At 60.7% G+C, this 26,961-nt stretch overlaps 1 protein-coding gene across 3 annotated transcripts in view; it reads left to right on the plus strand.

Moving 5' to 3' along the window:
* Positions 1-26,961, plus strand: part of FRMD5 (FERM domain containing 5) — a 110,649-nt gene that overhangs the window by 65,711 nt on the left and 17,977 nt on the right. For 2 of the 3 annotated variants that reach the window (XM_054837285.1, XM_054837287.1), the window contains exons 2-4: positions 16,757-16,861; positions 21,152-21,194; positions 21,777-21,855. In XM_054837285.1, coding sequence (XP_054693260.1) covers positions 16,757-16,861; positions 21,152-21,194; positions 21,777-21,855 — 227 coding nt within the window. The remainder of the gene's footprint in view (positions 1-16,756; positions 16,862-21,151; positions 21,195-21,776; positions 21,856-26,961) is intronic. The other variant, XM_054837286.1, reaches the window with a different exon arrangement.

Genomic DNA, 26,961 nt, shown 5'->3' on the forward strand with positions numbered 1-26,961 from the left:
TTCTTCTGCGAGCGCCTGCTCGGTTTCACGAGGTCCGACCCAGCTTTGCTGAAGTCGGAGGATGCTGAGCCGGAGCTGTGACCGTTCTGGGATCCCGTGGGAACGTGGGAGCCAGGCCCAGGGAGCGGTTACCAGTTTGCACGGAGCCAGCGTGGCTCCCGGGTACAAATGCAAAAGTTCAGGTACGGCATTTCTTGACAGCAGCCGTGTGGCATCTAGGGCCGCTTTGCAGATCAGAGATCACCGAGACTTTGGTTGCTCCTCGTTTGCGTTTGGAAGCGCAGCCGCCCCGTTCGCAGAAGCAAAACCAGGCACCTCTGCCGTTGCTGGGTCGCACAGCCGTTGCACACACAGCCGTTGCACACACAGCCGTTGCAGGGTTACGCAGCTGTTGCACGCGCAGCCGTTGCACACGCAGCCGTTGCTGGGTCGCGCAGCCATTGCACACGTAGCCGTTGCACACGCAGCCGTTGCAGGGTCACGCAGCCGTTGCACACGCAGCCGTTGCACACACAGCCGTTGCTGGGTCGCGCAGCTGTTGCACACGTAGCCGTTGCACATGCAGCCGTTGCTGGGTCGCGCAGCCGTTGCACGCGCAGCCGTTGCATGCGCAGCCATTGCTGGGTCACACAGCCGTTGCACACGCAGCCGTTGCTGGGTCGCGCAGCCATTGCACACACAGCCGTTGCACACACAGCCGTTGCAGGGTTACGCAGCCGTTGCACGCGCAGCCGTTGCACGCGCAGCCGTTGCTGGGTCGCATAGCCATTGCACGCACAGCCGTTGCACACGCAGCCGTTGCTGGGTCGCGCAGCCGTTGCTGGGTCGCACAGCCGTTGCACACACAGCCGTTGCACACACAGCCGTTGCTGGGTCGCGCAGCCGTTGCACACACAGCCGTTGCACATGCAGCCGTTGCTGGGTCACGCAGCCGTTGCACGCGCAGCCGTTGCACGTGCAGCCGTTGCTGGGTCGCGCAGCTGTTGCTGGGTCGCGCAGCCATTGCACACGTAGCCGTTGCACACGCAGCCATTGCAGGGTCACGCAGCCGTTGCACACGCAGCCGTTGCACACACAGCCGTTGCTGGGTTGCGCAGCCGTTGCACACGTAGCCGTTGCACATGCAGCCGTTGCTGGGTCGCACAGCCGTTGCACGCGCAGCCGTTGCATGCACAGCCATTGCTGGGTCACACAGCCGTTGCACACGCAGCCGTTGCTGGGTCGCGCAGCCATTGCACACACAGCCGTTGCACACACAGCCGTTGCAGGGTTACGCAGCCATTGCACGCGCAGCCGTTGCACACGCAGCCGTTGCTGGGTCGCGCAGCTGTTGCACACGCAGCCGTTGCACGCGCAGCCGTTGCTGGGTCATGCAGCCGTTGCTGGGTCGCGCAGCCGTTGCTGGGTCACGCAGCCGTTGCACACGCAGCCGTTGCTGGGTCATGCAGCCGTTGCACGCGCAGCCGTTGCATGCGCAGCCATTGCTGGGTCACACAGCCATTGCATGCACAGCCGTTGCTGGGTCGCGCAGCCATTTCACACGTAGCTGTTGCACACGCAGCCGTTGCAGGGTCACACAGCCGTTGCACGCACAGCCGTTGCACACGCAGCCGTTGCTGGGTCGCGCAGCCGTTGCACGCGCAGCCATCGCCGAAGCATTTTGGTTCCTGTGTGCTACGAACAGCGTGACTTGCAGTGAGAGTATCTCTCTGGTGTGCAGCACGTAGGGCTGACTTTCTGACAAGGCAATATTCATTATCAGATGATTACTGTGAACATGTTTAGCCTCTGAATAATACGTACCAGAATTAGTTGCACCAAGAATATTTTGTGTGCTAATGGAAGAAGAGTGCCAATTTAAACAAGAGCACACATGGAGCCACTCCAAGCTTGCATGAATGAAAAAAGTGAGTTTGAGTTATTGGAAAAAACAATTTGGTTTTATGGAGAGAGGTTTTCAGTGCCTCTAAATTATAGTCTTATAAATTCTAAATTTAATTCATAAAAGTTACGCAGTAGCAATAAGTAGCAAAATGTAAGGTGACATGTCATCAGTCACTGGGACTTAATGTATGGATTGCTCGAGAGCTGTGTCCAGGGCTGAAGGATGCTTTGCGCATCCTCTCGAGGGCTCTGCGGCAGGACCCGTGTGATGCCCGCGAGGCGCTCGTCGCTCCAGAGCATCCTGCCTTGCGCTGACTGGTGTCGGGATGGGTGGAGGACATCGTATTTCTGGTGACGAAAGAAATCACCATCCCAAAGCAATGCCGGGGCTCTAGGTAACCCTGTGGGCGTTCAAGGGAAATAAGGAAAAAATATTTCTTGCCTTAAATGAGTCAGAGTAGTAGATTCTTCACAAAATAAAATGTCGGTACCTCAGACCTTGCAGAGCAGAATCTTTTTTCTTATCCCCAAACACTCACGTTCAGGTTCTCCGTTGCAACGTTGACGCCGTGATGCTACGGAGCACCCATAGATGAGCACGGAAGGAGCGGAGCCCCAGCTCCACCCGATTTTGGTGGTGGCTGTGTCATCCTGGACAAGGGCTGAACCTCGCCGCTGGCCCGGGGTCCTCCCTCCTTCACAAGTCACCTCTCCTCGTCCTTTAATTGTCTCTCTAGAAGTGTCCTTCCCCCCCGCCCAGGCAGGGGAAGGGACGCACCTGAAGCTGCTTTCGGGAAGACGTAGCACAGTAACCTGTAGGCATGGCACTCTGCGACGTGGTTTAGTAGACATGGTGGCGTTGGGTCAACTTGATGATCTTAGAGGTCTTTTCCAACCTTAAGATTCTGTGATTCCATAAAACCAAAGATTTCCCGGAGAGCCATTCCCTGCTTTGCAGATGAGCGACTGGGAAAGCAAAGTCTGGGATTGCTCCCGCCCCAGGACCTGCGGGGCTGAGGTTCGGTTCGGTTCTGATCCGGTGCTTCCCGACGAGCCCGGCTGCACCGCGTCAGCGCGTTGGGCTTCCCAGCAGATCCCGGCGATGGCTTCACACACGGATCCGCTCCTGCTGCGGAGGAGTCGGTGCTTTCATGGGGCACCGCTCGGTTTGCTGCCTTCGGCCGTTAAACCCAGCGGAGCCGGGTGGGATCCATCGAGTGACAAAAGGTGTTTGCCCACCCGATTTCCAGCAGAAGCACCGTGCACGTGTCGGGCATGGCGTCTCCGGGCGAGCGTGTGCTGGAGCAGAGCGACTCCTGCAGCCCTGAGTCTGGGGAGCAGCACCCCGGAGGAGGGCTGGGGGTGAGCCAGCTGAATCCTCCATCCCCTTAATGGATCTTGTCCAGACTGGGCTAAAAATAAGAAAAAGTAACAATGGAGTCTTCATTTAACAATTAAATACAGCTCAGACTCGGAGATGTCACGGGGGACACGGATTGCCGTGACTCGGTGTTAGCCTCCCGCTCGCCCTGCGTATATTGCCAGCGCCGGGCTTTGGCAGGAGACCGCTCCCCGGCTCTTGGTTTGCTTTGCAGAACTGAGGCTGCTTGAGCTCTGAGGCACAGCTTGGATTGCTGCTGCTGCAAAATTCACCGCTGCCTCTCCACGTTGGTCTTCAAGGCTGGCACCGTGGGGGGTGGGGGGGTCCCGCTGGGGGGTCCTTTCCCCACGCACCCCTGGGTGACGTGCAGCCTTGCCGGCACCGCGCTGCTCACCTTGGCTGCTCTACCACAGCCTGCCTGGTAAAAACCGCGAGTCGCTGCAGCGATTATTTTTAAAAATTAAATTTTTTTTTCCCTTTAATTTTTAAAAATCCCTCGTATTTAATCCCTGATAAATATTTGAAAGGTGTTAAACTCGCCATCCTGGCAGAAGCTTGTGTCATACTTGTTCCTAACTGTGACTCACCGAAGAACACTTTGATGTGAGAAGAGCAAACAGACGGCCCCGTTGCCAGCACCGAGGCAGCGGGATCGGAGCCTGAGCAGGAGACGTGTCTGATGGAACCGCTCGGGTTTATCTCGGTTTGTGTGACGCGCGGGGTCCTGTGTGTGCTGGTGCCGGCAGCCCTCTGCTCCCGGGGCGGGATTCCTGCCCAGCAGCGCCGAGAGCAGCTCCGGTGCCTCCGTCTGTGCTTTCGCAAGGAGCTGGAGCGTGCAGACACGAAGGAGCTGCCGTCCTGGGACAGAACTTTGCTGTTCTCCGCTCTGTTTCCAGCGAGATCCTGCTCTGAGCTGGGAAAACGCCGGGGCCATGGGGATCGTGCCTGGAGAGCTGCGGTGCCGGCGTTGGCGCTGGGTTTTGTCAGGTTAGGGGAGGGTACGGAGCAAGTTTTCCAGAGCCCTGGGGAGCGCAGAGCTGTCAGGAAAACTTCCTCATCGAACGAGGAGATGCAACCTCAGCAGATGCGGCGGTGAGGCACGGCCAGGGTCGCAGCCATGTCGGTTTACGGGCAGCTGGCGGGCTGCGGGGGGGTGGTGGTGTAAGTCCCTGGTTATGATTTAGGATTTAGAAACGTGCTAAACTGCTGTCCCGCGGTGGACTCTTTCCTAAACGGAGACGTGAGCAGAAACTTCAGTGGCTGAAATCCGGTGATGGAGAGCCGTGCAGGACTTTCTGCGTACGCCAGCATGTCAGAGGCTGTTAAAAACCTGCTTGTGGATTAAAACAAGGAATCGATAATCTGGAGTTTGAGGCTCTGAGAGTCACTTCATTAGGAACTTTCCTTCTCAAGAGCCTTGTGGAGCAAACTGCCCTGATAAGTCTCAAAGACAGAAATTACTGTGTCAGCTAGGAAGAAGGATTACAGATAACAGGGAATTAATGCTGAAATGCATATGCTATAAATATAGCAGGATTACATTCGAGTGTTATGTAAAACCCCTTTTCCTTGCTCTGAGGTTCCTCCGGTGGGCGAGGTAACCGTGGGCTCCGGCGGCTGCACGTGCGGAGGAGCAGGCGGGAGTTGGGGCTCTGGGGCACCGTGCTGCATTTCCCACCTCGCCTCTCGCTCGCAGCTCCCGTTCGCTCGTCAGGCGACTCTGCTTCCCTTACCGCCTTTGCTGAAAGGGCGCTTTGGCTGCCCTGCGCGGAGACCCGCTGCTCTCCTGGGAGCCCGGGGCAGGGTGGGCTTGCACGTCCCCAGCACCTTGCTCTTGGGGGCCGGTGCCCCTCGGGGTGCGCGTGTCCCTGTTCTCCCCAGCCTGGTTCTTCACGGCCTTTTATCCTCCTTTTCCCCTGCCCGGGGGCTGCCTTTGGAAGCTGTCTGCAGCATCCCCCCAAGAAAAATCGTTCCCCTCTCACCCCTCCATCCCTTCCCGGTCGCTGCGGCAGGGCTGGCATCACCGCGGCAGCTGGGCACCGGCTGGAAAGGCGGCTGTGCCCACCCCGCTCCTCCCTGCTGCACTCGGGGCTCGTCCCCTTGGTTTTCTCAGAAACCAAGAGACCGTTCCCGGAGCCGCTCCCGACGTCCTCGCTCCACTGATGGCTCCGGGAGCATCTTCCCCGGGGGCTTTTCCTGACACAGCGGCTCCTTGCTGCTGTGAAGTCATTTCTGGAGACGGGGTTTAAGCTCCTGCCACGGCACGTTCGAGCGCGGCGGCCTTTTGCCGAGCTCTCGCTGCCAGCCAGGTTCTCCACGTGTTCGAGTCGGAGGTGTCGTGGGCAGGGTGGGTGACCCTGCTCCCCTCCTCGCTGCGGCAGGGTCCCGGGGCCACGCGTGTCCTGGGTGGGCACCCGGTGCCCTGCTTACACAGAACAAGTGCGTCGGCTGGTGCAATAGCAGCAAAATAGCCAATGCTCATAAATCATCAAAACGGCCAATACTAATAAATCATCAAAATAGCCAATAATCATAATAATCATAATATTTTTTCTGTGGCAATGGAGGAAGGGACAGGGAGAGGGACTGTGGGGACAGGGCAGGACTGCAGGAGTTGCAGGAGGAAGGTGGGCGCGAGGGCGGCACGGTGTCGGGGAGCGTGCCGTCCCCCTCGGGGACACCCGACCGACATTGGTGGGGGACCCTCCGGGCCAGCTCCTGCCCCTCCGCAGCCCCTCGCTGGGGGCCGTAGGCAGAGAGGGGTCACCGCAGGTAACGCGCCCCGTTAGAGCTTTGCAGGCTTGAGCGCTCTGCTCCAGGCACGGTCACAGATTTCTGAGCTGCTTGTTCCCTGCCTGGAAATGAATATTCTCAGGCGTATTTTTGCCCATTTCCTCCTCATACCGCAGCTCGGATGAGACGCCGGCTTACTTTGAGGGCTAAGAGAGCTGTCAGCTAGGAGGACTTTGCCCTGCCTGCAAACTGAACGTTAACTTTGTCCGAGGGATAATAAATCCCAGGCTCGTACAGTACAATGCCGAATTTTGAAAATGAAGCATTTAAACCACAATATTGCAATCAAATTGCTAGCGAAAATCTCTTCACGTTGGCAGTGGAGCTGGTGGGTCTTTGATCTCTCCCAGCTCAGATGTTGCTGCCAAAGAGAATTAAGCTTAAACTTCACTTTGTAAAATAGACTTTTTTTGACAGTTTCTTTTAAAAATAATCTTCTCCTAAGCTCAGGAAGCAGGGAGGAATGGCCAGCCCCACAATGAGATTTCCAAACCAAATAGCGCAGAAAGGTGCCGCTTTCAACTGCTGCTATTTCTTCCGTAAATCCTGCGCCTAATCCGCGGAGCGGCTGTGGGGTAATTCATCGTTTCAGCTCCAGAAGTGCAAACGTTGCCATGGGCCGGGGGTCCGGCAGCGTCAGGTTGGGGCCGGCGGGGGCCGGTGCTGCTCCGGGCAAGTGGCGTCTTCCTGCAGCCCTGGGGCCGGCCGGGCTCCCTCGTCCCGCGGGCTCGGGGTGCTGCCGCTCGCCGGGGTCCCGGCCGTGCCCTGGCAGGGGAGCGGGGACACGGGTCGCGCTCTGCGAATGGCCGAACCGGAGCCGGCTGACGTGGCCGCTCAGCCCGGCGGGGCGCGAAGCCCTGGTGCCCCCCTTCAGCCCTGCTCCTGCCCCTCTCCAGGCCTTTTTGGCCACATCCGTGGGGCAGATCCCTCCCCAGGCGCTGGGGCCGGGAGCTCAGTTGCAGGGGCTGCTCGGGGCTCTGAGCCCCCTTCCTGCCCCGCGCCGCTGGAGCCCTGCCTTGGTGCTGCCGGAGCTGGGCGCGGCGAAGGAGAGGTGCCCGCCAGCGCGCGCGGCAGGAAACGCAGAATTATTACTGGGAGGGAAGAGGGAACCTGGTGTTACGCAGTTTGGAGGGATCTCGGATGCCTCTCTGGGGTGGGCGATCGGGCCGAGGTGCAGCAGAGCTTTTCCCAGCTTTTCCCAGCGCGTTCCGAGCAGCTCTGAACTCGTCCGTGCCTCTGGGTGCCCGACCTGCTCCTCTCGCGCTGCGCGTGGGGGATACGGGATGTCGCACAGCTTCTGCCGACGTGGTTTCCTTTTTCCCTGGCGGGAGGTAGAGGCCCCCAGCTCCCCCCAGCCCCTCCGTTTCGCTCCCAGCCCCCCTGCAGCCCGTGGGAATTGCTTTCCTGGGAGCCTCCCGGCCACGCAAGGTGTGCAGCGTGGTGCTCGAGTAACGCAAACAGCGCCCTGCTTTTTCTTTCCATCCGGAGCGAGTACGCTTCCGGCATCTCCCGGCGACGGCAGCTCCCGCTTGTCTGCCTTGCGCAGCCTGGGCTGTGAGGTGAGCGCGGTGGTCGGGGGGGATGAGCCGAAGCCCCCCCCCGTGCTTTGCTGGGCTCCCCCCTGCCATCGCCCCCTCGCCGGGACTGGCCCCCCCCCGCCAGCTGCGGGCTCCCAGCGGGGGCAGGACCTTTGCGAGGAGCCCGGCGAAGCGGGAGCCGCTCTGGTGCGGGGTCAGAAGCTGATTCTCTGCGCAGAGGTTTGCGGTGCGAGTACGCCGACGGAGACGGGAAGAACCTGCCTGCTTGGGGGGGGTCGGAGACGTCCCGCGCCGCAGGACCGCTGGGCATCGCGATGCTCGAGTGAGCACGTGGCACCCGGCCCTCGCCTTCCCCTTGCAAGAAGCGCGTTGAGGGTTTGCTGATGGGGGGGTTCCGGCAGACGCGTCGTCGTGCCGTCCCGTGCGCGGGGCCGTCGGCAGGACCCGGCTGGCTGTCGGCAGGCTGGTGAGGGGGCTGGCACTGCTCAGCCTCATCATGGACGCCGGCCTTGCTGGTGTGGTGGTGGGCCTGGAGGAGGCAGGTTTGGGGGGCAGCGGTGCTCGGGCTGATGCAGGAAGCTTGAGCTTTTACACGGCGAGGGGCTCGGCGCTGCGTGGTGCCCGCTTAAGAAGCTGGAGTGAAACAAAACCATCGTGGCACGTGATAAATGGTTTAAAAAGCAGCTGTGCTACCAGTCTCCACAAGCAAGACTTCAGGACAGACCTGGGTCTCATCCTGCGATGCAAAGCCGTCCCTCGCTGCAAGCTCGCGGCTCCGGAGCGTGGCTGGGGCGTGCGGATGTGCTGCTGGAGGGCTGCGGTGCTCAGCGGGATGGGGAACGCTGCCTGACGGGAGGCACGCCATTCGTTTTCAGATGAGCTGCTATTTTTAAATATCTCTCTTTTTTTCTTCTTGCGTTTTTTTGTCTTTTTTTTTTTTTTTTTAGCTGTGGATGACCCTAATTTTGGCTGAGGAGCTTAGAAAAGCTAAGAACGCAAGGTTAGTTTAATCTTCTTAAAGTTTAAAAATCATCTGGGATTCTTCTGTTTGATAGTGCTGGAGGCGCTTATCTCCCTGTAGAAACCCTGTTTCTGTTTTGAAGTACGTCATGCAAAACTCTTTTGCTGTAATGGGTGCCACATTTCAGCATTCTGCACTTTTCATCTCCAGAAACTTTACAGATGCTCCTGCTCAGCGTGGCGAGGCGCTCGGCGGGGGGACACCCACGATGCTGGGCTGGCAGCATCCTCGCTGCCGCGCTGCAGGTCTGGGGCCGGACGGGTCCCCATCGAAGTCTGGTGAGCTCTCTGTCCTCGGCACAGGGAGGTTCACGGCACAGAGCCACGGGTGCCGCTGGAAAATCCCGGCAGGACCTCCCTGCCACCGGCACAGCACCGCCTTCCTGTCCCCTCGTAAAAAGGGATCATAAAACTCCCTGGAAGAGCTCGTTCCCAAGGGCACTGACGAACCCGTGTCCCCCCCGAGCAGAGAGCAGTAAATCTCTGTATCAAGCTGTTGCTGACGTGTTAATGCTCCTCAGGTACCTCGTAAAGATGCTGCGGGGCTGGGTGGCTCTGGAGTGCTTTGACGGGCAGCAGCGCGGGTGGCGATGGATTCTGGAGCCAGCACCGCTCCTCCCTCCCGGGGCAGCGTCCCCCTCCGCACGTTCGTCCCTCAGCCAGCTCCTCTCCTCCGCGGGTTTGGCAGCCGCCGTTCCCTGGCCGGGGCGGGCAGAGCCTGCAGCACGGCTACACGTGAACCGCAACCCGCGCGTGGGGCTGGATGGCCGCGGCGTGTCCCGGGGGGCTTTGCTCGTGCCACCCAAGGGTGCGGGGAGGCTGGGCGGGCGCAGGGCAGCGAGCCAGGATGAGTGCGGCTGCTGCGGCCGCTGCGGTGAGTGCACGTAGCTGTATCCCAGGGCAATGTGCGCCCCTGAGCCCTCCCAGCCCCAAGTCAGTCTTGTCCCAAGTCTGTCCCCAAAACCACCCGCTGCCGTGACGAGCTCAGCCGGTCTGCAGAGGTCCCGCGGGGCTGTGGGTCGGGGTATTGGGATGTGCTCGGGGCTCCCCGTAGAAACGGCAGCGCATGAGATCTGGTCCCAGCACCCACGGCAGGATTAGGCATGAGGGAGATGAGGGGGCTGAGCTGGGGGAGTTGGGCCCCCCGGGAGCATCGCCCTGCGCTGCCGCACTGCCCTGCAGCGCTGAAACCATTCGGGTTTCGCTGTGCTTCCGGGCGAGGTGCTGCACGGACCATCACAGAAGAATTCAGGTCTGCAGGTTTTCCGCCTGCCCGTGCCGTAATGCAGCCCTCTGCGAGCAGCGCCACGTCTCCATCTCGCGGAGCACGAGCCGAGGCAAAATTGGGGACTGTTATGAATCAGAACAATTCAGCGTGGTACGTCACGAGTGAGCGGCAATCCGCGTTACCCTCCGCAGCTCTGCGCTGGAAGCAGCAGCCAGCAGTACGGCGGCGGCACGGCCGCCACGCTGCCTCTGCAAACCGGCCTCCACCGGGAACGCTCCTCGGTGTCCTGCTCGGTCGCACGATGGGGATTAATAACGGTAAAGCCCTGCAGCGTCCAGCCGTGGCTGCACGCGACGCTACGCTGCCCTGCAGTTCCTCAAGTTTTTGTATGTAGCAGAGGTTTAAGACAGAGAAAAGTCTTGAGCAGCTGTCAGCGTTCAGCAGCAAATAACTCTGCGTGGCGCGGGTCAGCTTGGCGTGCGGCGTTCCCGGTGTGCGCACGGGGATTGCTCACGGTGCGGCTGGCGATAGTCCCTCCGTTCGGCTGCTGCACCCTGAAAGGCTGACCTCAAGCCTTAGGACAGAGATAAGTCTCATTTTGTAAGAACACACAGAGATCAAAACATAGAATATTTAAGCCAATGTTATGCAACAGACAGCTCTTTTGAGTTGTGATTTGTAAAGACAGTTCGGATAATTTCCTGAAAGACATACTCGTAATGATTAATTTAGAATATGTTTAATTCAAGTTAGAGAGATCAAAGAGAAAGCATTTCCCCCTGTAACGCCGTTTGCGTTTTTACACTTTCACCATATTCCATTGGACTGGGGGGGATGTCTGATTTGTCCTTCATTGCGATTTCTCTGCCTTAAGATTGCAGAGGAGAGCATTATGCAGAGGTTTGTGCTAATCTGGGGCGCGGGCAGGGAAAGGGAGAAGAGCCTGGAGAAAATCCCGGCACAACTGGCTTTGGGAGGCGAGGAGGGGCGCGATGCTGGGGGTGGTGAAATCGTCCCCTAGCTAGGAAGGGTCACGCTTTTGCAGCGCTCCCTGGCATTTTCTGTGGCTGTCCCAGACTCCCCTGAGTGTGAGAGCTCAACGAGCGTGAGCAGGACAGAGCCCACGTCGCTGCAGCGCGCTGAGCAGCGTGCCGGGCTGGGGCTGCCAGATGTGCCGAGCGGAGCGGCCAGATGTGCCACGCAGCGCTGGCAGCAGAGGCGCAAGGGAGAGCGCACGTGCTGCGGCAGCTGCTTCCGTTATAACAGCCCTTCAGGTCTAATTGGGAATAATTTACGAGTACGTCTTTATTTGTGCAGCTACAATTTCCGTGGTGCGGTCAGTTGTTTTAACCTCTGTGGCTGTGTCAGACGTCCCTTTAGTTCAGCCTGCGAACTAATCGTTTCTAGGGGAAGAAGATGAAATGAGTATTTATTTCTATTTTCTGTATAATGCAGGAGGAGGGCCCGTCTTCCTACTGCCCGTATCAGCTGCTCTGGGGAGGGTATTTCGTGCCTGGCGAGCAGAGCTCGGCTGTTTGTTCTGCTGCTCGCAAGATGCTGCTGCAGTTTCTTTCTTCTCAAGCTCCGTGTTGCTGCTTCAGTCCTCAGTGAAAAATGAGTGTTATTTAGTGAAAGAAGAATAACTTGCTGTACGCAAGGAAAAGGGATTTGGATTCTGGCAGGTTCCGTTATTCCTTTCCATTCTGTGCCCTTGTACCTGAGCGGGCGCACAGCCTGTACCAGGCGGCGGTTGCGTTTGACAGTGATGGATGATACGCGCAGAGACTCAATTAGCCGGTTAATAAAGCCCAATCTAGGCCACGCTTTTCCAAGTTCAGCACCTAAATCCATATTCGGGCTCACAAACGAGCAGCCTCGTTTCCCAAGCAGCGGCCGGCGGTGCCGGTGACCACGGCGTGCTGGCGAGCCGGCCGGCAGCTCCCCGCTCGGCCGAGCCGGAGGCGCTTTGCTCCGCGTCCCCAGGCGCAGCTGCAGCAGGGCGGTGGGCGAGGTGCGCAGGCTGGGGGGGGGGACCTGGTTTGGTGCAGGAACGGGACCGTCCGCGTTCCCAGCGGGAGCAGCAGCTGACGGGGACCCGCGTTAAACGAAGGTCTCCCCCGCCAGCTCCCGGGGGACGCTGGCTTTGCCAGCCCGAGGAGTCGCCTTTGGCTCGGGCTGGGTCTGGGCAGTTGCGCTCAAACTCCAGGTTTCTGGTCCCTCAGGCACGCGAAAGGGAACGTGGCTGGTGCGGGTGGCCCTGGGGTCCCCACCGTGCCCGATGCATCCGCTCCCCAGCGTGGCCTGGCGCCTCGTTCCTCTGCGGGGTGGGCTCTGCTGGACCCCCTCTGAGGATGCTTCCCGAGCGTGGGGCAGCGCCGGGGGTGGCCATACGCATGGACTGCGCGGGAGCCGCTGCGCGGGTGCCCATCCTGCGTGGCCGCAATGCATCGAAGCCCCGTGGGCTGGTGCCCAGCCTGCAGCTTTGCCAGCGGGTCCTGGGCCGACGGCCGTGGCTGCAGGGCTGCAACAAATGCAGCCAGCCAGCACCATTAACGCAGCACGGCGAGGGCCCAGCACGGACGGCGGGCTGCTGAAGTACGAGTTTCAATATCTGCCTGTGGAAATGGGAGTCTTTCCTTTTCCCAGCGCCGGGTGCGTTTGGCGATCACAGCAAGCGTAAGCTTTGCTGCTTGGCCTGGGGAGCGGGGGGGATGCAGGAGAGGAGAGCAGGCAGAGGCAATTCCTGAAATTTTAGCTCTGCGCTGTCAGAGTGTTGTTCCCATCGGCTGGCAGGACTTGCTGCCTGCAGGGAGTTCTGTTTGTTTATGGTCTCAGCATCTCCCAAGGACTGGGATGGGTTTGGCAGGACCGCTGCCTGCTCAGCTCCAGCCCATCTCCCCCGCCGTGCTGCGGCTGCAAAACGCTTCAGCTGCCGCGGTGCAGACTCTCCTGGCACCGCTCTCACCGCTCTCCTGCTACTTCGCCCTCTTTCTGCCCAGAACATCTGTCTCGAGTCTCCATTTCCACAACAAGGAGAGCTGCTTAAAAACCAGGTAATGACTTGGGGCAGAGCGTGAGTCAGCTGAGCTGAGCGGGGTGGGATTCACTGCGTGCCCAGCCCGGCCGTCCCCAGCTGCAGTTCTGCAGGCAGGGTTTGGCCGCGCTTTAACAGCAGGCTCCAAAAGCCCAGCCCTGGTTTACTTCGGCACGAGCCAGGCGAGGTTCGGCGAGCCTTTTACCGCCGGGCTGCAAGGTCGGGCTCGTCCAGGTGAGTGCGAGGGCAGCTCGCTGTGCCACGCCAGCGACGGGCGGGCACTTGTCCGCCCAGGTACCGAGCAACCTCGTGGCCCCGTGAGCGGCACCCGGAGTGCTCGGCCGCATCCCTTTGGGTGGTGGGTGCCCGGCATCCCCCCGAGGAGCCGCAGTGCTGGAGCAGGATGCTGAGCCACGGCCGCTGTATGGGCAGCGTGAGCAGCGGGGCTGGGGCTGGGGCTGGTTCTGGGCTGCAGATGCCCTCAGGACAAAGTCATGGGCCAGCAGCCGGGGCTGCTGCTGAGCACCAGCTTTCGGTGGCACCTGGTGCCGCGGCTGTGGGAGGTGTCACACACAGCCACCTCTCCGATGCTCCTCGGAGGACCCTCTGCGATCCGCCCCAGGGATCACTTGCAGTAAAAGCGAAATCTCGCTGCTACCCCAGCAGAGTGAGAGTGAAGCCGGGGGTCCGTTGATTGGCCCGGAGAGGTTTTACGAACCACGGAACAGAGCGGCTTCGCGTCCCTCGGCCACAGCCGCCGGTGTGGCTGGTGCAGAGTCTGAGCAGAGCCAGAGCACAGCCCGCTCAGCCGCGTCAGGGTGCTCTCGTGGGGAGCACCCCGCTGCTGACACTTCATCTCCAAGTCGCCTCGTCTGCCCAAACGAAGCTGTTCTGGAGTCAGTTTTCTCTTGCCTCTGCACGCAGCCCGCAGGGACACGGGCACAAGGCTAACAGGGGGGCTCTGGTTCATCTGCAGAGATGTGATGCTGCTGAGAGCGGTGAACATGCCTGTGCCCCTCGGCACGGGGACAGATGGCTGAACGCCCCCGGGGACGCAGGCTATGGCTCGGTGTCTTTCAGCACCGTGTGTTTTACAGTGCATCGGTCACTGCATAAAAAGCCGCCCTTGGCTGCATCCCAAACAGATCCCATCAAACACGTTCGCCACAGGAGGCTTTTTAAGACTCGACTTAAGCTTGGCCAGTGCCCGAGTGAGTCCCACCCCGTTCTGCAAGCGAGGGATGAAGACGGGCAGAGCAGGGACTTGCCGTCAGGGTTGTTGGGCTGCGCAGACCAGCCCGTGCCTTGGGGGCGGCTTGAGACAGCGCCGGGGCTGTGGGGCTGAACCTCGGAGGCAGCCGATGGATCCTCTCCATCGCCTCCAGGTATTTTGGCGAGACCGCCGTGCCGATGCTGTGAGCAGAGAGCTGGGCTGCAGGAGATGCGGGTGGCAGGGCGAGGGGAGGGCTGGGGTACGACTGTGACGGCACCGGCCCCGGGCAGAGGGTTGGGGCACGGTCACCAGCAGGATTTCCAGGGACGCTTCACGTCAGCGATCGCTTCGAGGCCATCGTCTTCTGGGAGCGGCAGGGCCCGGTGAGCAGCCCCTGCCACGCAGCCGAGCCTTGCCGGGCAGCACCGGGCTCTTCCCTCCGCCTCTCAGCCTGGCTCAGGGGCTCTCTGTCCTTCCCATCTTCCGTTCGGGCCGGGGCTGGAGCGGGTGCTGCACGCCCCGCGTCCCCCGAGCCCTTTCCTCCGCTGCGCAGCCGACCCTCCCGCTGACTCCAAGACGCTCCATCAGCCCGTGGCCGCTGGCCGAGCGCCAGCGCTGCAGCAGCCGGGCGAGCAGGATGGGCTCTCCCCGCGCGGCCGCTTGCGAAGGCCCCGTTTGCATCCCGGGAGCCGCGGTGGCCCCTGCTCCGGCAGTGGCACGGCCCGGGGGTCACCTCCTCCATCGCCTCGGTGCTGCCGGGCACCGGCGCTGAGGGCGGCTCATTTCAGCGGCTGCGTTATTGCAGCCTGAACTTCGTGGCTTTCTAAAGGAAGCGCTGTTTATTTGAAATGCAGAGACGTTTATCATACCGTACCAAGGCCCAGGAACGGGTTAATGCCAGACCCGTGGGGTTCCCCGATTGCGCGGCCTGTGTCTGCAGAGCGATTATTTGATCAGATAACGCCCGTGTTAAATGTATTTGTCGGGAAACAGAAACCCGTGTTATCTGAAGGAGGCAGTGTCGGCTGTCAGGAGCAGCCTTTGATCTGCAGAGACGCGGCGCGGTAAAGCAGGTCCCCAGCGCCTGCAGCGCTGCTGCTCCCGGGCCCTTCTGCAAACCCCGGAGCACGGCGGAGGGCAGGCAGCAGGCAGCAGGCAGGGCAGGCAGCAGGCAGGGCAGGCAGCAGGCAGGGCAGGCAGGCTGAGGGGCCAGATCCTGCCAGTGCATCCATCAGCCCGGGCACCTGGGTGTCCCTTGCTCTGCCGTAAAGGGTCTGAACGATTTTACCTCTTCTCCCTCCCCGGCCCCAGGCAGCAGCACGTGGATTGAGCTTTTCAGAAATACATAAAATACCGGTTTTGTTCCCAAACCTGACACAGACAGAGAGGACCCTGCTCTCAGCAAGCGCTGAGCCTCGTGGGGCAAGACCACCGCGGCGGTACGGCTCTGCTCAGCACGGAGCCGCTGCCCCGGGACAGATCCTGCGGGCAGCTCCGCTGAGCAGAGGGTCACGAGTTATCGGGGTGTATCTGCGTTCTTGTCCACGAGCAAAACGTTACAGTGCTCGATTATACATTGGATGGAAAATTTTTGAGTAGTTAAATTGCTGTCGTAGAAGGGGTTTGATATACAGCGTTGCGCAGCTGTACACGTGCTCCGGGTGAATCCCACTGCTGATCAATCAGCTGTAACCCTCGTTGCCCAGAGGCTCCCACTCTCTCCTGAGTGGGGGTCCGGCAGCGCCGGCTGGTCCTGGAGAACGTAGAAAAGTGTGGAGTCCCTCTGCCACGGCCGCAGCGATGCAGAGCCCCAGGGACAGGGAACGGGGAAGGGTTTTCCCTAAAAGCTCAACAGCAGAAAAGGGCACAGAAGAAATATGCCAAAAATAGGCAGGTCAGCGCTGGCCGCACCACGGCGCCGGGCCAGGGAAAGGCTGTTTAACGGGGCCGGGGGGAGCAACAGCAGTGAGCTGCTGGTGGCCCGTGCCGTGCTACGGCGAGGGAGCGCAGCAGGGATCGCAGCAGCCGCACGGCCGTGACCTTCCTGCACGGGCCAGGCGAGCAGACCCCCAAAGTCACAGCTTCCCCGCCGGATGCTTTGCTGCGACTCGAGCTGCGGGGTGATTCCCGGACAGACTCCGACCTGTGTCACGGTTTTCTTTACGCTTTTAAAATACCCCGGGCGTTTCGTGGTGTTCAGGCCGTGTCTGGGCTGGTTGCCGTTCTGCCCTGCTCCTGCTCTCACCGCACGCTCCGTCCCGGCAGCTTCACCTCCGCAGTGCTGCCCAGAGCCGCCCGGACGCAGATTTGTTGTCCAAGTGGCCGTGGGCTCTGGCTCATGCTGCGGTGTCCTGCCGAGCCCCGGGCAGCCTCAGCGTCCCGCCTGGGCACGAGCCGCGGGTCTCGGGACGGGGACGGGCACCGGTGCGTCATGGGGTCCTGCTCCCGGCTGCTGTTGGGCTGCCCCTCAGGTGGGGTGGGAGAGGGTTTCCGTGCTGAAAATATCGCTGGTGAAGCACCGGGGAAGTTGGTGGGATGTGCACCGCCAAATTTTATTTTAAAGTATGTGTCACTCTGCAAGTTTCGGACCCTTCGCCCACCCAGCGTGCCCCAGCTCCATCGCCCTCCTCCTGCTGCTTTGTAAATCAGTTTTTTTGTCTTACAGAGAGATGCCAAGGGCCAGTACCTGTTCGACCTTCTCTGCCACCACCTGAACCTGCTGGAGAAGGACTACTTCGGCATTCGGTTTGTGGACCCCGACAAGCAAAGGGTGAGAGCCCGGGCTGGCTGTTGGGGTTTCTCGCAGCTCGGTGGTGTCAGACTTGTCCTTGCTGCTGCGGCTGAGAACCAGAGCGTGAGGCAAACGCAATGAAATTCAGTTTAGGCAGTGAGGAGGGGCTCTTCCCCAGAGATTCTCCCTGCCCTGCTGCTGGGAAGGGGACAAGCCCGGGGCTCTGGGCGCCCTGACGGGTCATTGCTTTGCAGGTTGTGGGCCCCCCTGAGCACCCTGGGGAGACCCCCCCCACCCCTTCCCACCTCTTCTGCCAGCGCCAGGGCTGAGTCTCGTGCCGCAGCCCCGGGGAAGGGGGTCCCAGGGTGCACCCGGGCTCCGGCAGCAGCAGCCTCAGTGTCCCTGCTCCGCTGACGCATCCTCGGCGTCGGTCAGGATGTGGAGCCGGAGGAACACGCGCAGCTCTCGGATCCCGGCACGAGTGGTGAAAACATCTTGCGTTTGCAAAGTGAGCGGATTTGATGCTACTGCAAAGGCGAGGAGGGAGATCTGACGCTGAGCTTGCGGGACTATTTCTGGTGCTGTCGCGTTTTAACGCCAAGATCAGGCCATGCGACAGCTTTGTGCCGAGAACCCAAACACTCGCGTGTGTTGCCTCGGGCAATGAAGAGTGAAACAAGACTTTGGCGTGCACGGAGCCTAGAGCCCCGCGGCAGGACCTGGGCTGACCTGGCAGTGCAGCTCCCAGCACGGATCCGTGCGGAGTCCCGCTGCGTCCCCGGGCAGCTGCCGTAGGTCCGGGCAGAGGGTGGCACAGCGTCCGGCAGGGACAGAGCCCTGCGGGGGGGTCCCGTGCGCCACCGTCCCGACGAGAGGGGTTTCCGTGCAGATGTTGTGCGAATGGGTCCTGCCACTTCCTCGGGGTTAGCTGTCCACGCTCCTTTTAAAACGTGTGCAGAACGCAAGCTCTTCGCAAGCACGTGTGAAAGCGCTGCTTGCCATCAGAGCACTTGAGCTTTGGGAATGAGAAGCGCAGTGAACGCGCTCGCAGGCGCAGCTGTTAATAACAGCCTCGTGTTGCGCTTCCTGCCGATCGACACGAGCCACCGTATTGGGCAGTTTCTGCACCCCAAGGCACCTTCTGCCGGGGCCGTTACAGGGAGCGGCCGCTGCTGAGCCAGGAGCTGGGCCCCGTGTTGCTGCCGGCGGCCGGGGAGCGGGTCCCTCGCTGCTCCTTGCAGTGGGACGGGGCCGGTCTGAGCCCCTCACTCCCCTTCCCCCTTCCAGGGACACCCACCGACACTCACGTGGCTTTTCCCACCTGGAGCAGCAGCTTCCTCTTCCTCTTCCTCTTCCTCGTCCTCCCCACCTTGCGAAGTGCCGGCCATCGGGGAGCACGCGATGCTGCTGCTTCTCGCGGGGTCTCTGGACCATCACCCCCCCACGTCGCCTGTGCCCCCCGACTTGCGTTGTCTGGGCTCTCTCCCTCCCGACTTCTCCAGCCTTCTCCCAGCTTTGCCTCCTGCCCACCGTGGCCATGGGTTTGCAGCGGGCTCTGGAGCGGTGGCTCTTCAGCTCTGGCGAGCAGCGTTTTTCTCACGTGGTGCTGAGGGATCATTACCTGCCGCCCCACTTGTGTGTCGGCTCTTTGCTTCCCTGCTTTTTGGTGAATTGCCTCTTTACGCACACGCAGAAATAAACCCCTGCGCACAATCACTGTTACACCTCGGCTCTGTGGCACGGGCGGTGGATTGAGAGCGCAGGCTGAGCGCTGGAAAACCCCTCAGCACAGGCACGGCGTGCAGCAGGGGCGTGGGGGGTGTCGCAGAGCATCTTCTCTTGCAGCAAACGAGCGGGCAGATGGACGACGCGGGGTCCGTGTCTCGTCCGAGCTGGTGCAGGGACAGGATGTTTCTCTGCTGTTGTGTGTGATGGGCCGGTGCCCAGGGCCGGATCCTGCTTCTCCTGCGCTCAGGATGCAAAGCCCGAAGCCGGCGGGCAGCCGTCCACGTGAGAGCCAGCCCCAGCGTGGAGCTGACGGGCACTGTGGCTGTCAGAGCTGCCCGGCTTTAGCATTTCCTCGGCTGCATTTAAGCCCGTGATGAACCGAGCTGTCGCTGCAGTCCGTTATTTCTGAGGCACAAGTCGATATTCCGTACGGAAAGGGTGCTCTGCCACGTGCCTGGGCTGGGGAGGGGACGGGGGGGGGGGCACAGCGAGCAGGGCCGCACTCTGCTCCTGCCCGGGGCTGGGCTGGGAGCCGCAGCGCTCGTGTGATGTGGGAGAGGCGGCTGCGGCAGCCCGCAGCGTGCTCCAGGCACAGCTACAGCTCCTGCCGGGAGGGCGCAGGGAAGCCCTTGAAAACCTCTTCATTTCTAAGCGTGGCCGGGAGGAGCCTGTGCACTGCCCTGGGGCTGCTGCAAGGTCTGTTGAGAGCCCAGGGCCGCAGACAGCAGAGATGCTGAAAAGTGGAGAAAAAGCGAGAATGAATCCTGCCTCCTTACCCGTCATGTCCTGGCACGCGGCTGGACCTGTGCCAGGCGCTGGTGCTGGCACTCGCACCGTTCCCGCCCAGGCCAAAAGGACACGGTGCTTCTTCCCAGCACGGTGGGGACCGGCGGAGGTTCCTTGGTCCTGCAATGGGTTCCTGGGACCGGGGCAGGCGTTTCCCGCAGGAACCCCCCGTGATGTTCCCCATCCCCAACGCTGCTGTTGAAGCACCCAGACCGCTCGCTGCCAGCGGCCATCAGACCCCCACCGGGGCTGCCCCATGCCCCCAGGCTTCCCAACGCCTCCGGAGCAAGGGGCTGCGTCTGCACGGTCGTGGGAGGAACCGGTGTGAGGGACCAGACCCCCACCCAGGGAACTGGGCGTGCCGTGGCCCCCTCCACCCCGCTGCTGGTTTTTGCAGTGCCGCCAGCGGCACATCCGCATCAGGTACCGAACGCACCCCAGAAATGCCCGAGCGAAACCCAGCCCAGTTTGTGCAGCCGCCTGGAGCCACCGCTCACTGGTTTTGTCTCAGTGGTGGACATTTATATTTCGAGTTTTCTGTGGCAATCCCAGATTTTAGTGCTATGTCTTTGTAGGTCTGTGATCCTTTGTGCTAACTAGCGTTTGCCTTAATTGCAGTCATTTTGCTTTGGCGTTTCGGGGTTCCCTCTTGCCAACGCACAGGCATCTGAAGCCGCTTCTTGGCTGACAGCGCTTTGTTTCCTGAATGCGCCTGCCCGAACGATGTCGAATCAAAGCAGCAGCTATTGCAGAGGCTTTTCTGCAGGCAGAGCTCGATGGTTCCTTTTAGACGGCGCAGAAAGAAGTGTAATTTCAGAGATACGGGACTGGGCGTAACCTTCCCGGTGTCGTGCTGTAATTACAGATCCCGGCTCCTGTCGGGGTTGGGCTGGGTGATTTCAGCCGGTCGTTGCAGCCAGCGCTGCAGAGCCATCGCCCTCCGCGGCAGAACCGCGCTGCTGCGTGCTCCCGCCTGCCGGCACCGCGGCGGCACGGGCAGCCACACACCCCGGGAGCCACGCGTCCCCGCAGCGGGGGTCGATGGGGATCCCCACGTCCCCTGGAGCCGCCAGCCTGCGGGGAGAGGGGCTCGTACCTTCTGCAGGCAGGGCCTTGATTTAAGCTTTAAGCCTTGGGTCTCAAAGAGACCAGTCCACGCGCTTCTCCAGCACCATCCGGTGCACGCGTGCAACCGCGCGGCGCCAGCGAAGGGTGATTTTAACAACTGGGGACCAGGTGCCTCGGCACAAAAAGGGTCACCTCCTTGCTCAGCGATCCGGTGAGCAGAGCACCGAGAGCGGGAGGCCGATGCCCTTGGCCTGGAACTTGGCCGGGTTGTTGTCGCTGAGACAAAACCGCACTTGGCCTTGGGGACAGCACGGCCTGTTGAGCAAAGGAAGGTGCGTCCTGGCGAGCCCCTGCTCTGCCCAGCGCCTCTCCTGGGTCCTTGCTGGGTGCTGAGCAAGCGCAACCGCGCGCCCGGCGTCAGCGGAGCCCGACCGTGCCGCCAACCTGGTGGGGCTGCCAAGGGGCACGCGGAGGACCCGGCTTTCCCGGGGCCGTGCAGAGAGAGGCGTCAGGTGGGGACGCTGGGGCTGGGGTCCTGCTTGGACCCTCCCTCGGCTGCCGGACGGACGGGCAGGGGCTGCAGCCCCTCCGGCTCTGCCATGCAGCTCTCCGACTGCCACAGCACAGCATTTATTTCAAGCGGGGGTTTTTGTTTGTTTCTTTAATTTTGGCTGATAGAGTCAGTGTTATTAACTGGAAGTATTTGTTACTGAGTTGCTTTTTTAATTACCTTCTCTTTCGTTTCAGCATTGGCTGGAATTTACCAAGTCGGTTGTGAAGCAGATGAGGGGTGAGTATCGCTGCGAGCAGATGTCCTGGACGTGCGGCGTGTGCTCCCTTCACTGCAGATGTATTTCCATTTTTCCAGACCTTCCCCTCCGGGGTCGATTCCCAGCACGTCTCCCAGAAAAAGCCCTTTTTGGTTATCCACAGAGCCCTTCTGCTGGGTCCAAAGTGGGATCGTTCTCCACCGGCCCCGGTGCAGTCGCAGCCGGCCATGCCCCCCCGGCACGGGGCACCGGCCCTGCGAGACCAGGACAGAAGTGATGGTGCTGAGCAAGCGAGACGTGCCAGCACCGGGGCCGGCCTGGCGAGCGGGTGGTGGGGTGCACGGCCGCAGACGGTGCTGTGGGCGCTGCCCCACGGCTTCACTGGGGGTGTCTGCCCCCCCCATGGCCACCGCAGCGGGGAACGGCCCCGTGCCCGTCTCCTGCCTCCTTACCAAGGGCAGCTGGGTGTGTTTGGGGGTGACAGGGAGAGCAGGGGAGACCCCCAGCAATATCTGACCGTCTCCTCAAGCGGGGTTGTTCGGGAGGACGGAGGGGACAAACCCCGTCCCTGGGTGACGGCAGCATCGCTGTTCTCCCCACAGCCCAGCCTCCCTTCACCATGTGCTTCCGTGTGAAGTTTTATCCCACGGACCCCGCCGCTCTGAAGGAGGAGATCACCAGGTAAGACCCCGGCACACAGGGACCGGCCAGCTCCGCGCCAGCGGCACCAGGCAGCGAGGGCTCGGCCGAGGCAGGAGCACACCTTCCGCTTCGTAGTTGGGGGGAGCAATGGCTGGGTACATCTCCGAACCCACCGGGACGTTCCCGTGTGGGGAAACAGCGTGGCAGCACTCGCCTGTGCTTTGTGAGTGTGAAACAGCGTGAAACAGCGTGGCAGTGCTTGCCTGTGCTTTGTGAGTGTGAAACAGCGTGAAACAGCGTGGCAGCACTCGCCTGTGCTTTGTGAGCGTGAAACAGCGTGGCAGTGCCCGCCTGTGCTTTGTGAGTGTGAAACAGCGTGAAACAGCGTGGCAGTGCCCGCCTGTGCTTCGTGAGTGTGAAACAGCGTGGCAGTGCCCGCCTGTGCTTTGTGAGCATGAAACAGCGTGAAACAGCGTGGCAGTGCCCGCCTGTGCTTTGTGAGTGTGAAACAGCGTGAAACAGCGTGGCAGTGCCCGCCTGTGCTTCGTGAGCGTGTGTGGCCAGCGTGCCTGGCGGGGAGCACTCGTTCTGGGTTTAACCCACGGGCTCGGTCTTTGCCTGCGGTCGGCCACACAAACCACCTGCCCAGGGCGAAGTGCTCCGAGTGCAGCGCTGCTCACCGGGACGTCCGTCGCCACTTCGGTACCATCCTGCCAATGCAGAACAGATCCTGGGCTGCACCAGGTGCACGCCCTTCCCTCCAGCTCCCCAAAATCTCTCCCTCCAGCTGGAACCCCCCGTCCCAGCCGGTGCAGGAAGGTGGGTTCAAGCAGGAGCAGCCGTTGAGCTGCCAGAGTCTGATTTCTGCTTCTGCTGATACTCGTGCCGCTTCTGGATCAGCTGTTAGTGCCACTGCCCAAGCACGTCCCCAGCTCAGGGTGTCATTACGTGCGCTTGGTCTGCCAGGAAGGGTTTGAGCGTCTCCAGTTCCCTTGACGTCCCCGGGAAGTAATTAGCCACATCCCTTTTCCGGAAGGGGCATGAATGCTCTGGGAGAAATGGGCGATAAACTGCGATGCAGAAATCTGACAGCGCTTCTCTTGAGTTTCTATCCTTAGGGGCTCTTCATGCCGCTCTTCCTGCCAGAAGGAAGGACGCGAAGAGCACTCGTGGAGAAATGCAGCAGCTTTGGGAAACAAGCCGTGACTCTGGATCTCCAGGGCACGACAGCCCTGGAGAGGTGGCATGGATGAACCCCGGTAACTCCGTGGTGTCCCCCAGGGTCTGTCCTGCGCTTGTCCCTGGCACGTGTCAGCGGTGTTACCGGCGGGGCTGCGGGGCCCCTTGCCAGCCCTGCACCCAGGAGAGGGCTTGGGGTGTGCCATCGGGGTGCTGGGGTGGTTGGGGGCCTGTCGCCGTGGGGGTGGCCGCTCCTGCTCACCAGCTGTCCTGCTCCGGTGGCCGGTGGAGACCCGGGACAGCTCATGCAGGGATGTGTCCCCCTCCCCTCCCCGCCGGGTCCATGTCCCCCCCCAAACAGCCTCAGTTCCCCTTTAGTCTCTGTTGTGTTGTGGGGAGAAGTTGCTGCTTCTGAAATGCGTCTGAAAACGTACGGTGAAAACCAGAGCGAAGTAAATGATGAATAAGGGGCCAGCCACCCTCCTCCGATGCTAACGCGTCCCAGCCAGCTCCCGCCGGCTGAAGGCGGCAGGTTTTGGTGCGGAGCGCTCGGCTGTGCCGCAGACCTCTCACCGGAGGCTCCTCCGGAGCATCCCACGGCTCTGCCCGGGAGGGACCAGGAGGCAGAGGGGCCCTGGCCGGGTGCTGGGACGGTGTCGGCAGCGTCTGCGGCTCCGCGCTGCCGGGCTGCGCTTTGCCCTCCTCATTTTCGGACAGTGCCTTAGAAAGCCATCAGCTTGCTCCCGGCACGTGGGCATCTGCAGACCGGTAAGAAAAGTACCGAACCAAAGGATGCAAAAGTGTTTGGGGGCAAAAAGCGCTGGCTGCTGACCCCCTGGAGCTGCTGCCCCCGGCACGAGCCGGCCGATTCTCACAACAAGGTCTGGGAGGGAAATAAAGTTCCTCTTTCCTTCCGCGTTTAGTCATTCGGAAGTGTCCTTGTGTAAAGTCCAGGCCAGGGAGATGATCTGGAGAAGCGACATGTGAAGAAATGACTGCAGAAATGCCTTTTCTGACTGTGCCTGGGTCTAGGTTTGGGGTGTGAAAGGGTGCAAAACTCGTAGGGTGCCATCTGCCGAAAGGCGGGGAAGGGGTCTGGCCAAGCCGGTGAGCTGCGTCTGTGGACGAGGGGTCTGGGTGTGGGGAAAAAATGTTATTTTTTATGTCTGCGGCTGCAGTGCTCCCCTCTTCCGACCTTGGCTTTTACCGGAGATGTACCTTAGCGGGAGGCAGGAGCTCATCAGTCCCGGAGAAGGAAGCCCCCTGCTCACCTGTAAAAACCAGGGCCAGAAGTAGCACAGAGTTCCACCGATACCTGCCAAGCAGGCTGCAAACGCCGTCCTGCACTGCAGACTGCTGCAAACTGCAGGACCCCCAACGTCTCGGCCCCAAATACCCGTGGAACGGTGGCAAATAGCCCCTGTCTCGTACTCGGAGCGGCTCGGGCTCAGCACCCTGAACCGGGCAGCCCCGAACCCCTCTGCACGTCCAGGCGCCGCGCTGGGCTGCTGTTTCTCCCTTTGCTCTGCCTGCCGTTGCACGTTCCCGATGAATGGCTGGGGTCCATGCTAAGCACGTCGAGAATTAAGTAGGCTTACTGATAGGGCTGAATATATTCCAGGATTTAATTCTTGGGATTTTCAGTCTATTTCTGCAGGCAGGAAATGAGAGAGGGTGTCTGGGGTCTTGCAGCCTTTAACGCAGCGTGTTTGGAATATACCTGGGCTCAGCTCTTTACTTCAGTTTGGCATTAATAAACTCTCCGTATTTTTGTTGGGCAGAAAGCTTTGCTTACAGATCGCAGAAGGACCCAAAACCAAAGTACCCCTTAAGGTGGTGTGTGGAAGCCTGGGAAAGTTTGACTGGCTGACCTGGGACGGGGGATGCGGAGGAAAGCGTTGGTAAAGAGCCCCGTGCGCGGTTGCTGGGTCTATTCGGAAGGGTCTTCACGTGCAGAATGCCAGTCTTCCTGCCGCTGCTGGGACGTGCGCTGTAATCTGCTGTCTTGGGTAGGATCAATCTGGGGTTTCGTACAGGCACATTTTAGGGGACCCACAGAAGTGCCCAGGAATAGTTTCACGTGGCTACATCTCCTTGTTTTGCTTACGAGGCATTTATTTAGTTTGCAGATTGTACATTTACTCCCAGCAACTGCAGCTCGGTGCAGCCGCCAGGCCTTCATTTAAATGTGAAATGGCCAAAGGCGGCGTCGCTGAGTAATGGCAGCTATTATGTGGGCATTAAGCTGCGCACACAATGTGTTAATTGTATTTCTTTTCTTTAATCAGAGATTAGCAAACATCTGCGGGTGTTAAGCACAGTAAGGAGAATTGAAATGCAGGTCAGAGATTTGCCCTTGTGGAGGGTGGGAGCTGGACCCAACCAGCATCAGGGATGGAGCTGGACCCAACCAGCACCGGGGATGGAGCTGGACCCAGCCAGCACCAGGGATGGAGCTGGACCCAGCCAGCACCGGGGATGGAGCTGGACCCAGCCAGCACCGGGGATGGAGCTGGACCCAACCAGCACCAGGGATGGAGCTGGACCCAGCAGCACCAGGGATGGAGCTGGACGCAGCAGCATCAGGGATGGAGCTGGACCCAACCAGCACCAGGGATGGAGCTGGACCCAGCAGCACCAGGGATGGAGCTGGACGCAGCAGCATCAGGGATGGAGCCATCCTGGGAGCTCGCCGGTCCGAGCTCAGAAATATTTCCCATCTTTAACATCCTTGTGCAGGGCAGCCTCATCCCACAGCCCAGCCCTTTCCCGGGGATATTTCCAGGGCATAGGCAAGGCTTTGCAAAAAACCCATTTGGCACCTGCCGAATGCTTTTGTAAAACCAGCTCAGATGTACAGACCTTCACGGGAACAGGGCATCTCCGGGGGGGCGTGCGAGCGGGGCCGGGGCATTGGCAGGGTTACGCCCGTTTGGTGATGTGTTTTGTGAGGTCTGTGCTAGGTGCTGGGGAGGGGCTGGTGGTGGGCGAGGGGGCCGGCGGTGCGTGCCAGCCGAGCCTGGGGTCTCCGTGCCGGCCGGCCCCACGCGGGCGAGCTCAGGCAGCAGCAGGGCTTGTGGCCCTGAGCGCTGGAAGCCCCGGCCACCAACCGCTGAGGCTGCCGCTGCTTCAGAGGTGCTGCTGGGAGCAGGAGATGGTGTTCTGCTTCCCACGGATAGCAATAGCCCGGCTGCAGGACTGCAGCCCTGCAGCTGATGCGAGTGCGGAGCTCTGCAGCCCAGCCGGGCTCAGGCTGTCTGGGGTGACAGTCCCCACGGGTCCCCCACGGGTCCCCCACGGGTCCCCACACACCAGGACGAGCCCCCCGTGCGGGTGGGCTGCCCCTGCTCGCTGCTGTTTGAGATGTGCCTGCAACCGCAGCTGAAACCTGCACTTAAAATTCGCTTTCCCCAGGACCAAGTACACTTTAATATCTGGATTTCTCTTTAATATATTTTATCTGTGAAAATTAGTGGTTTATCTCATGATAAATATGGATTTGAGGAACGAAGCATGACTGAGATAGTGCAGGGTGCAAGTCTGATTATTTAAACACATCTCTGAGCGCTCCAATTTCCATTTTGCTCCTTCACTCTGTGACTTACATTTTACCATCAAAAGGTTTTTCCCAAGCACATTGCCACATGACTCAGCCCAAACTGTTACTTAGGTTTAAATTTATTCAAATATGCAATTTTCCAACGTAGTTTATCTTTTCGCCGGGCTTTGGCGCATGGCGCTAGAGACGGGCGAGCGCAGTGGATGATGTGGTGTTGATCACCGGCGAGCAGGGAGGAGGGATGTGGGTGCGCACGCAGAGACCTGGAAGGACGCAGAACGTGGGGGAAGGAGCAGCTGGGGTGATGGGGAAGCGGAGCAGCTGGCCACGGGGGCGGCACTGGGGAGCACAGCAGTCGCTGGTGGGCCCAGGACCACGACCCCCCCTTCAGAGCATCGTCCCTGGGA

Source organism: Grus americana, chromosome 10 (genome assembly GCF_028858705.1).
Source record: "Grus americana isolate bGruAme1 chromosome 10, bGruAme1.mat, whole genome shotgun sequence".
Classification (NCBI taxonomy): domain Eukaryota; kingdom Metazoa; phylum Chordata; class Aves; order Gruiformes; family Gruidae; genus Grus; species Grus americana.